The sequence below is a fragment of the Lagopus muta genome, chromosome 5, assembly GCF_023343835.1.
Source record: "Lagopus muta isolate bLagMut1 chromosome 5, bLagMut1 primary, whole genome shotgun sequence".
Taxonomy (NCBI): domain Eukaryota; kingdom Metazoa; phylum Chordata; class Aves; order Galliformes; family Phasianidae; genus Lagopus; species Lagopus muta.
The window spans coordinates 45057744-45069264 of NC_064437.1; the positions used below are offsets into that span (position 1 = coordinate 45057744).

Here is an 11521-nt window from a genome sequence, read left to right on the forward strand (position 1 = left end):
ATAAGTACAGCTTCTGCCTTGGGTGAAATACTTAATCCTGCACTAAAGACGACTTACAAGAGAATCTCTTTATGCTAACTGCACTGACACTGGACAGCTTTGCTAGCTTAAGGACACAGCTGAAAAGTTACCATCCTAACCTAATGCTGCATAGTTCATCGGGCTTTATACAGGATATGTGCCAAAAGGGAAGCGTTACCTGCTTTCATCTTACATCTCTCTAGGCCAATATGCAGTCCACTCAATGCCTGCAGTCCCGGTCTGCATGCAAGATTGATAATTTCATTTCCCCAGAGAAAGATGGATCTCTGCATCTTGCAAGGGCTTTGCCTGTCATTGCCAATACTTCACAAAATGACAACCAAACCCCAGGGTTTGGTCCCTGCAAGTGGAACTGCACCGTCCTTTCAGCACTTATCCATGCATTTTGTGATGAGGGAGACCTCTAACCAACTAGAAGGGTCTGACATGAGAGCAGAGGACCTGTTCCCCATCCTTGGCTTGATTCCTTGCACCCAGAAACCCACAGCTTTCGGGCACAGTCTGATGCACTTTGTGACAGGGAGCCTGCTGGCACCTCACTATGGGTGCTGAGGAAAGAGAAGGCACACCTCCAGGACTGGTGGAGGGAGGACATTTCTGCCAGGAGCTCCTCCGCCACAGTGCTGCCAGCCTACACGCCACCAGGACACGCTTTGAAACGAAGAAGCAGCAGTGAGATGCGATGCTCACAGAAAGCAGGTCGCAGCCCTTTCTCCACAGATACTCCAGCAGACACACGTTTCCCTCGAGGGAAGACACAGCATCCCTCAACTTCCCGCTCTCGCGCCGCACGTGGCACGAATGCGATACAGGAAGCACGGAGGGGGCGGGCCCGGGCCGCCCCGCATCAAGCGGCAGACAGCTCCGCCCCACCTCGCTCCGCCGTGCTGCACCGACCCGCTCGCAGCCGCTTTTCCGCGCCCCGAGATGCCGTTCTTCAGCGTGCCCAAGGAGGTGGCCGTCGGCACGGCCATGCTCGGGGTCGCCTTCGCGACGGGGCTGCTGGCAGGTAAGCGGCGCGCTCTCTCTTCCTGCTGGGCCGCAGCAACAAGCGGAGCCGGAGCCCGAGCCGCGCCCTGCAGCCTGGCTGGAGAGATCGGAGCCGAAGTCCTCTCCAAAGCGGCCCGCTGCCTGCCCCGCGACCCCGGCCGGGCAGGAGCACCGTGCGCTGCGCTGCGGGCGGCAGATGCTCCCGTCCTCGGGGGGGTCGCGGAGCTGAGCGGCCGCGTCCCGCGTGACACAGACCGCGACGGGCGGCGGAAGCCGTGGGGCGAAAGCGCTCCTTGGCGGCGTTCCGCCAGCAGGAGGCGGGAGGGCTGAAGTTGGGTTCGATAGAAGCGCGGAGCCTGGGGAGAGGCATCAGCTGACAGCCCCGGAGCCCGACGGCTGTCATCTGCAGAACGAGAGCCCCAGGCTAAGGAAACGGCGCTGGCGCTGCCGTGCGAAGGCCATCCGATGTGTCATGCCCCGGTCACGTTTCTCTCCCTGCGCTTGCCCCATGTCTTGCAACACTTGTCCCTTTGTAGCCCCATGAAATTACGTGTCCTGTAAGGTCAGGCTGCCCGGGGGCCTTCACCTCCAGCTGCTGAACGTCTAACCATCTCATGCCCAATCCTTTTCCGTTCAGTCTTTGCAGCCTTGAGCTGTACAGTTCAGAGGTGTATACGTATATATCTATATGTGTATATATACATATATGAAGTCCACTGAGCTGCCCAGCTGCATTGCATCTCTATTATTCACAGCAGTTTTCAGAGCAAAGCGCTCTAACTTCAGTGCTTTTTTTCTTTAAGCAGCCTATAGCAGACAATTGCAAAACATCACTATTGGAGCTCCAAGTTATCTTATTTTTTTGTTATTATTATTTTATTTTATTGTAGGTAAAAGATATCCATCCCTATTGTTTGGGACATCCAAACCACACAGGAGTATTATTGGGAAAAGCAGCCCTCTGTGGCAGTATATACTGGATCATTCCTTGAGGGAGCATCCAATTCTCAAGAAGCTGCGCCTGGTTGGTATTTTGTCTCCCAGCATAGTTTTTTCATTTGATAGTATTGCTTTACATTTTCAACATGCCATCTTATCCATGTGTTTGGACCTCACTTGCCTTTACCACGTGACTTCTAGATGTTAATTTTAGTTGACATATAAGGAAACTCTATCTGAGAGAGGTGATTGCCCCCAGCCTGCTCCACAGCTCAGAACAAGTGCCTCCTGCTTCACAGCTTGGTCTGACCAAATCAGATGTAATGTTCCCATACAAAAGCAATTAAATATTATATACTGGGGCTGGTTGGTTCAAATGGGACCCAAGAGAAGAAAGGAAATTGTAGGAAAGGAAATTGAAATTCCTTTCCACTGAACTGCTATGGCATAGCTGCTTCTCCTGCTGTCCCTTCCACAATGCCTGGGTCCCTCCTACCCTGACTCCTCCAGCTCTGTGCTGTGCAGCCAGAGCTACACAGACCAACCTTCAGAAACAGGCTTGGACCTGATAGTTTAAAAGTGGAAGAACCAACCAACCAAAAAGAACAAAACCAACACAAAATCAACATCCTACATGTCTTGGAGGTTTAAGAGCAGCAAAGCTTGTTACTAAGAAAATAAATAAAAAATACCCACTTGTGTATATGTGTAGAAATAAAGGACATTTACAGTCAATACTCCACTAAGGTTCTTCATCATTTACATTTCTGAGTTTCCTACAGCGATGGGGTAACTTTGGGGCACATCTCTACTTTGAATAACCAGTCAGTGTGTACGACCTCCCACCATCCACCTTAGTTATTGTTAAATTCAAAACAATTTCTATCTCATAAATGGAACACAATACCATCTAAAATGAGAAAAATAAGAGTATATATTTTCTCTAGTTTGGAGGTGTTGGGTTTTTTCGTCTGTTTCCCCCTCCCACCCCCCCTTTTAGGATATTGGTTTGGGTTCTTTTTGTTTGTTTGTTTGTTTGATGTATTAATTTCTTTCCCCTTTTTAGCTCACTGCAGAATATCCCTGGGGCAGAATGATGGTGTCCTGTGACCAGGCTCAGCTGATGGCAAATTTAATCAAACTCATTAAAGCCAAGAAAGTTATTGAAGTAGGTAAGAGTGTCACTTTGTTTTGTCTGTAGTAAAATCTCCTGGCTGTGCTTGTCCAAATCCAAACATGTTTACATAAGATAACGTTATCAAATACAATTAAGGTACTGCATCTTTGTGTCAGCTTTAAGGTGGACAAGCTACGGTGTGAAAAGCAGCATTTGATTTGCACATACTTGCCACTTGCATTTGGTATTTTTGTCATCAGCATGTGTGTCTCAGCAACTCAGAGGCAACCTGAAATATTAGGCTAATGGGTCACTTGGGTCTGCAGTGTTGGCCAGCAATTTGCTGCAGAAGTCCAACACCCAATTCATTTCCCTTAACACGCCCATGTTAGAAGGATCTCCCAAAGCTGCTGAGCAGCCAGGTACAGGTCCCACCACCTCTACCCTTGTCATCTCTTATGAAGCCCTCATATTTTGTTCCTGGGTCGATGCAGTCCCTTTGGCTCAGGATTGAGCTCCACTTTTAAATAAGTGGGTGATCCTCAGATATAGGACTAATTTTGCCTAGCACGTCCAGGAAACCTTTAAGGGGAAGAAATAAAGAGGCACAACACAATTCTTTGCTACGAGATGGATTAAAATAATCTTCCTAACTCCCATAATGTTTAAATTGAGTGGAAAGCCTTTTGAGTCCAGTAGCAAATTGCCATCCTTGATTCTAATGTTGTTGTGTTTTCTTTGTTTTTTAATGCTTATTATTCCTGAAAGGAGCATTCTATTTCACTATTTATCAGTTTTGCAGAACATTATAACTGTTTATGGCTTTTGTGATTTTCCTAGGAGTTCTCACAGGATATAATGCCTTGAGTATGGCACTTGCCCTGCCAGATAATGGCAGAGTTATTGCTTGTGACATAAATGAAGATTATGCCAAAATTGGAAAGCCACTGTGGAAAGAAGTAAGTAGCACCTTAACTATTACATGTTTGCAACATTTCTTTTGCATGACCAGGAATTTTGGTATCTTAGACTTGTACATTCACACACAAGCATCCGTATTGTTATAACAAGGGTTGCTACAGCTTATTTTGAGAGGACAAATAATCTCTTTCTTTCTAGAAATCCTAGAAATAATAGGAAAAGATATCTGAACACCAATCACACCTTCATTGCAAGATACGAAGAGGTTATTTCTTGAAAACTTTCGTAATCTCTGTGTTCTTTTTCACCCTAGGCAGGAGTAGATCATAAAATTGACCTACGGATTAAGCCAGCTACTCAAACACTTGGTAAGTAACCTGAAATATGCTTTCTTTCCTTCCTTAAAAACCAAAGACAAATACAATGCTGATGAAATCCAAGGAATACAGTATTGGATCTGATAACTTTGCTAATAGTGAAATAGATATTCTTACCTGAAGAATTCCTTAAAAAATTAAAAAAAAAAAAAAAAAACAACCAACAAACAACCACAAAACAAAACACAACTTTACAAGTTCACGGTTTTGGTATGTGTTAGCAGAGAGGTGAAAATGCTTATCCTGTGTAGCAAGCTACGCTGGTCACTCAGTTGTCCTGTCCATTGCCTTGTTTAATCTATGAAGTATTATTATCAGCTGCTTCTGGAAAAGCTGATTAAAACAGATTAATGAGACAAAGCCCAATTTTTCTTATCCAGTGTCCATTCTAAGTAAGTGTAACTCTGTTGTAGAGAGGAAGAGTCTTCTGAAAGAGCTGCAGTGTGAGAAAAAAGAAAATACAGAAGCCAAGATAAAACTTAAGGTGTAGTAGTTGGTTTGGGTTCAAAGAAGTTGAGACTTAGGTTGCAGTAAAACTATGCAGGGCCATTAGAATAGCAGTGGCTTTTTTCAGTCAATAAAAGAAGATGTAGAGCAAAGGGAATAATAAATATACTGAAATGCAATAAAATTGTTAGGAATGCAGGAGGTATTAGCAGAATATAGAAGGATTCTAGCAGGGTTGTTTGATGATCCATAGACCCATCCATCACCTTGTATTACTTCCAAATTCATTCTTCTTTTCTAAAGAGGAAAATACTAGCAATCTGCCAGGATGCACAGTCCTTGAAGTCTGATGGACAGCTTTGTCTAGGCAATGCTTCAGAAAAAAAATGTCTTATGACAGAGGATGAGGGTGGGAGAGCAGAAAGGGAGCGAATCTTAGGAAGACAGCATCAGCCCCTTTGAAACAGCAGTTTTGAATTTTCAAGAAGACAATTTATAAGAACTTAAATCTAAGTTCCACTTGCCCTGGCCCAGAGAGGAATTACTTATAGCTGTCTTTTACTGTGCTGATGATTTTTGGCAGGGTTTGTTCATGACCTGCATCGTGGCACTTGGTCATCAATTAGAAATTATCATACAGGACCTGCTCCTAAATGAGAGAAAAACACTAATCCACTCCAGAACACAGTTCTTTATCAGCTCAAAACACAACTAGAGGTGTGGAACACATCCAGTTTCAGACTGCTTTGCTTACTTCTGCTGCACCATTCAGCAGCCCCAGCTGTATCCTGTGGGTTTTCATAACTGCTCCTTGAACTTCTTCCACATTGGCAGCACTAAGTGACCTGGTGTTTTACGATAGAAACCAAGCTGGGTAAGATGTATATGTGGTAAGCATTACTGGTAATTAGCTGTGGAAGAATAGACTGCCTGGTCAAAGCACCAAACACATTATTTAATGAGAACATCGACAGATATGGATTACTTCCTACCTTTACGCAGCATTAACCAAGGCATAACGACTCACTTTGTTGCCCATCTAGATGAGCTGTTGGCTGGTGGAGAAGCAGAAACCTTTGACTTTGCTTTCATTGACGCGGATAAAGAAACCTACAATGAGTACTATGAAAAATGTTTGCGCCTCATAAAGAAAGGGGGAATAATAGCTATTGATAATGTAAGTACTGTGGTTGTAGTGGTAGTAGCATAGGGAGTTAATGCTTTCCCCTCTGGGAAGGGAAAATAAAGTCACAGTGGGACTCTAATAACTTGATTTCTCACCTGCATCTCTATTGAGAGTTGCAATATCTTTGTTCCATATAATACAAAGGAGGCTTTAAAATTCAACAAAAACTATCAAAGTAAGCTTTATGCAACACTATATTTAGAACTTCTTGCGCCCATAAGTAAGAAGTAGTTGTTAAATTTATGTTAGTACTTAAACAGCCTGAGATGAAAGGTTTATTCGTTACAGCTAATGCTCTGTATTAGTTTGTTTTGTCTTGTAGTGTTTTCTACTATTTACACAAGTAAGGTATTATTTGTAATCAGTAACTACTTATAAGTTATAAATTAAGGACTTTTACTAGTAACAAAGAATGATGGTAAACTTTAGAGACCTTCAGGTTTACGGTGTCAGCCAGATAGGGGCTTTTAGAAATACATTTGTCATACCTTTTGTTTGTTCTGGCTTTTGATCTGCAGTAGAAGTATGGTTACCCAATTCTGCAGACTCCCAGTCCCACTTTATTATGACAACTCTGTGATGGAAACCATTAGCAATCTGAAATAAGATATCAATTCCTAGAAAACACACATAATCTTTTCTAGAACTTCCTCTCTAGTCCAGGGAACTTACTGGAACAAATGAGGTGCATGACATTGCTTTTTTCAATAGGTTCTTCGGTGTGGAATGGTGCTAAAACCAAGAAAGGATGACTTGGCAACACAGAGCATCCACCAGCTCAATGAGAAGCTTGTCAGAGATGCACGAGTCAATATCAGCATGATCCCAATGGGGGATGGAGTGACATTAGTGTTCAAGTTGTAAATGGAGGTGTCCCAGCACATGGGAAACAGCAAGCATCAGATCACCAGCAGAAATGTAGCCAGAATGCTGTCAAAAATGATTATTTAACCCACACCTCCACAGCACAGCGCGGCTTGGGAAAGTAGACTTCAGAATCATCAAGACTCTAAGGGCAGCTAAGTTGAGGAGAATGATTTGCTTGGCAATATAGTGTGACTTCTTATTTTAATTATTTTAATTATAATAAAGGAAGCATATTAGAAAAGTACCTTTTTAAAACAGTGATTAAAAAAAAATAAATGAATTTGTGTAGAATGACTTACTTCCAACTACGTCAGTACAACAAAGAGATTTTCTGTCCTGAAAGAGGGTACTGAGTCTGAGACAAAAGGAGGGTAAGGACACTGGGAATTAAAACATGGAAATATTAAGTAATTGAGGCAAGACCATGGAGAAGACCAAAATCACCCTCTGAAACAAATCTTAACCACTAGAATATTCTTCCCTTATGTTTTCACTGATTAGAAGGGACATTAATTGCACCTTCTACTGATGAGGGGTAAGTCCTGAATTTGGACAGGAAGAAGGGGTTTAAGTAGCAGCTAGATAAAGCACTAGTTAAGCTGAGAGAAAATAAAAACTGCTGATACAACTCAGCACAAATTTGCATTAATTAAGAGCAAAAAAGTCACACTTTTTATAACTAAGAAGGACAAAGCAAAAAATCTTGTATGTTACTAGGAGATCAGAGGAAAAAAAAATCCATTTTCTGGTTGCCTTATTGCTGTTCATTTTGTTGGGTTATTTCTGTGGAAGTCATAGCAAGATGGATAAAGAAGTGGCTAAGGTACGTTTTGGTGACACAGTTTTGAGGACTGGAGAGGAGGGCAAACACTAGAAAGTGAACTCACATACCATTGGTCTCTAAAAGCAGCGTCAAACTGATTATTTTTGAGCTATTTAGTACTTCTCTACATACTAAGAATCCATGCAGGTAAGAGTGTTCATCATACTGTTTCTGTGGGTTCCCATCTGTTGGGAACATCTGTCTCAAACTAAAAGAGTGAATCTGTCAGTTTCACTGGGACTTCACACATCCTGCATGTTTCTAACAGAACTGGGCCAATAAAATCCCCCTTTTTTTTCCCCAGTTACCATCACTGGCTTAGACACCTTGATTTTTTAATGACAGTGTAAATAAACAGAAGGTCAAGGGGTCATTGTCCATGAAAGCTCTAGAGGACACTATTTAATTGAAAAAGTCCAAATGAGAATTTATTTTGGTGACTCATTTTTGTGTGATAAGACTAAGTAAAAATTACATGCCTTCTGGAGAAGACTACATTCTCTTGTTATTAAGATATTTGCTAGGTGCTACGAAGCACCAACAACCATGGATTCCTTCAACATAAATGGGTAACTGAACTCATTTTTTTTTTCTTTTAAGGCAGGAAAAATGGCACACGTAGCTGACATTCACAGCACTTGGAGGCTGAGTTTTCTGCACCGCCGGACAGCAGGCAGTGGTAGTTGAACTCAGGAACCTTGCTCTTAATAGCAGAATAACGAGTCCTATTGTCGAAAGGAAAAGAAGCAGTTTAATGTTAAAAGTTATAACAGGGAAAAAAAAAATTGTGCTAGGATTCTTGAACCAGAAATTAAAAATTGCTGGTAATTATTGAAGGATACTGTGTTCCTACTGCTGCAGTGGGAAAGTTGTGAGGAAAGGAAGTGGTGCCTGCTGTGTCAGAGCGAGGAGATCTCTGTTCTATTTCCGTCTCTTCCAGTTAAAACCCTGATTCAGCACAGCACGTCAGGATGTACTTAAGTACTTTACTGAAATGAGGGCTAGCTGCTGTGATGTAAAATCCGTGGGAGAAGGCCAGGACAAGGTGTGTACGGCCCTTCCATGAGGTTTTAAATAGGGCATAAAGCTTGCACAATTTATTTCTCAGGGTATAGTTTTACCCTTAGAGCTGCCAACCTCTTTGTGCCTCAGTGTTCTTATCCATATGAAAGAAATAACACCTTAGTGAAGTCTTAATGATGTAATAGCTTTCAGATGGAGAGGCTAAAGAAATATACAAGGTCATCATGTTTTCATGCAAAGCTTCTGGCTGTGTTCCACATTACAATCTTACTTAAGTGGATAACAAAAAAGGTAAGGGTTACAAACAATACTTACACACTTGAACTGGCTACATACTCTTCATGTTTTGGTCCCAAAGGGCTGTGTACCTTCCTGACTGGGCTTCCAAAGCAAGCTAACAGCTGCCAAACATTGCTCTGCAATGGCACAAAGTCCCTTTGATTTCTTTGAAGTTCTGTAAGACTGAAGGCTCTGCCCTAGCAAATAGGATGGAAACAAACAAACCCACTCATACCTTACCCTCAGCAGCGTCCAAGACTATATTTAATTCCTGCTAGAGATCATAGCATTGTTTGTAACATTTCCATCAGGAGACTGAAACCAAACTGGCTGTACCCATCTGGTGAGCTCACCACATAAGGCAGGCAGTGGGAAAGAAAAGTGGTACCTGGTTTTACAGGGAAAGCATAGATAATAGATGAGAGATTGAATAGATAAAGTTCCCTGAAGGACTTAGATCATCTGAGCTCTATCAAAAGTAGGTTTTAATAGATTATCTCTGCTGAAAGGCAGAAGGATTCTGTTCTTCAGAACACCAACATTAAGTGTTTCAGGGATGTGCAGGCAAGTTTCACTGACAATCTACTGACAATCTGAAAAGGCAGATACACCTAATAATGTATTTGTCATATAAGAACATTGAACAGACAATTCTATTTTACTCAGTATGAAGGCAAACTGAAATGAACTAGAGCTTACAAAGTTCAGTGAGTGAAGCAGCTCATCACTGCTTCATCACTTTTGGATGCTGCTTTGTGGAAGTCAGACTACACCACACATACAACTACACAATAAAAGTGAGCACAAAGCATTTAAAGATACTGATTTCTTGTATAGGAGAACAGGTTTTGTTACTGATAGATTATTCTAAGCAGGAGGATGAGACAGAAAGTGAAGTGTGATTTCAAATCTTATGGAATTATTCTTTGCATCTACTGTAGTGTGGATCTGCTGCAAAGGTAGCTACAAGCTGGTAAGAATACATGCCCTGATCTAAAAGTTATGGCCTTTCCTAAACTTGCAACAGTCAGTGGATGACTATCACAGACTGTAGTTAATAGCAAAATCCAGGTTATCTTCTCAGTGAAGCAGATCTAAAGAGTCAGAAAGTTTCTGAGAAGAAATGGTCAAATAACACTTCAGCAAAACTCAAAAACAGTTTTTGACTTAATGAACTCCTCCTGCTCCTTGAATGGTGGGAACTGGCAAAGTCCCCATCACCTCGGCTAGCATAAGACTGATTTTGTTCAGATGGCACTGTTAAATGCCAGTCTGAATCTGCATGCAGCGGGGCTACCACATCGCCTCTGCTATGGACTCAGCTCCATTTCAAATATGCAGAGTGTACTGCAAGCATTTAATCAGACCTGTCTCCATCCTGATCATGTAATTACCATTAGAAAGAATAGCAATGTGTCCCTAAACTATAGATTGATGAGCCATCTGTAAGCTGAACAAAGAGCAGAAGGAAGCCTAATTGAATCAAATATTTAGAATACATTACACTTTATCTTGTAGTTACTCAGAAGCTGGCCTTCTCTTCAAGCTCCTGCCCTGCGTGTCTGGAATTCATCACTACTAACTGCATTTAATCCTTCAACCTTACTGTAAAGTGACTGCTGATAATGTATAATTATGGTTTAATTCAAGTGGTGAATCAGCTTTGGGGAATCTGCGGGGACTACGGGAATTTAGGCTTTCATTAGGTGGTGAGAACAGACCACACGACAACACAGCATGAGTCTTTGTCTCTCTCTAATGGCGAGATCATGTATGGAAGCTTACAGGTCTGAACCTGATTCCCAGCATCACACCTGTTGTTCACACAGTATAGGCTCACCATTTTCCAAACTAAAGACTTGCAAAGCGGAATTAGAATCTTTTAGTAACTGCAACTCCAATAAGCAGCCAACATTCACTCAGCATAAAGCAGCCCATGGCAACACTGCTGGCCTCTTCCACTATATCCAGAGGGAAGACAGCTGGATCCTGGAGTTACCTGCAGCTTGGGAAGCACTCAGGACTGAGCTGTTGAAGTGCTTTTAGTCTGTTCCAGTTTAACCACATCACACATGGTCAGCAATTCCTGTGAACTGCTTCTTGAAGACAATTGGTGTGCTTCTTGTGATAAAGCCCTTAAGATATACAGAAAGGAACATGACTAAGCTTCATCCAAGTCCTCTCCTTTGACACACGAGCAGCTCCCCAGCCACTCAGGAGCAAGGACCTGGCACGTACCACATCTCAGGCCCTGCAGCCTTGCTGATGCTCAGCACAGCAGCAGTTGATGAACCTTGCAGCTACAGCATGGCCATGCTGAACAGCTCCAGATGTTCTTCCTCGTGAGGGATGTGCCATCTCATTTAAGGAGCCTCTGAGCTCCCCACATATGGATTCTGGACTGATTATCAGGTGTTTTCCATCAGTTTTTATTTTACTTCTCCTTTCATTTCCACTTCAGCAGCACCACTTTCTTATGCTTCCCAGAATCAACATGTGGAAAGCCGTAA

At 42.5% G+C, this 11521-nt stretch overlaps 1 protein-coding gene across 1 annotated transcript; it reads left to right on the forward strand.

The window, feature by feature from the left end:
- The first annotated feature begins 828 nt into the window (after positions 1-828).
- COMTD1 (catechol-O-methyltransferase domain containing 1) lies at positions 829-7130 on the forward strand. Its single transcript, XM_048945593.1, has 7 exons — positions 829-1051; positions 1923-2056; positions 3038-3143; positions 3929-4047; positions 4323-4377; positions 5877-6010; positions 6731-7130. The coding sequence occupies exons 1-7, from the start codon at positions 844-846 to the stop codon at positions 6881-6883; spliced, it is 909 nt and encodes a 302-aa protein (XP_048801550.1). The 5' UTR covers positions 829-843; the 3' UTR covers positions 6884-7130.
- The last annotated feature ends 4391 nt before the right edge of the window (positions 7131-11521 follow it).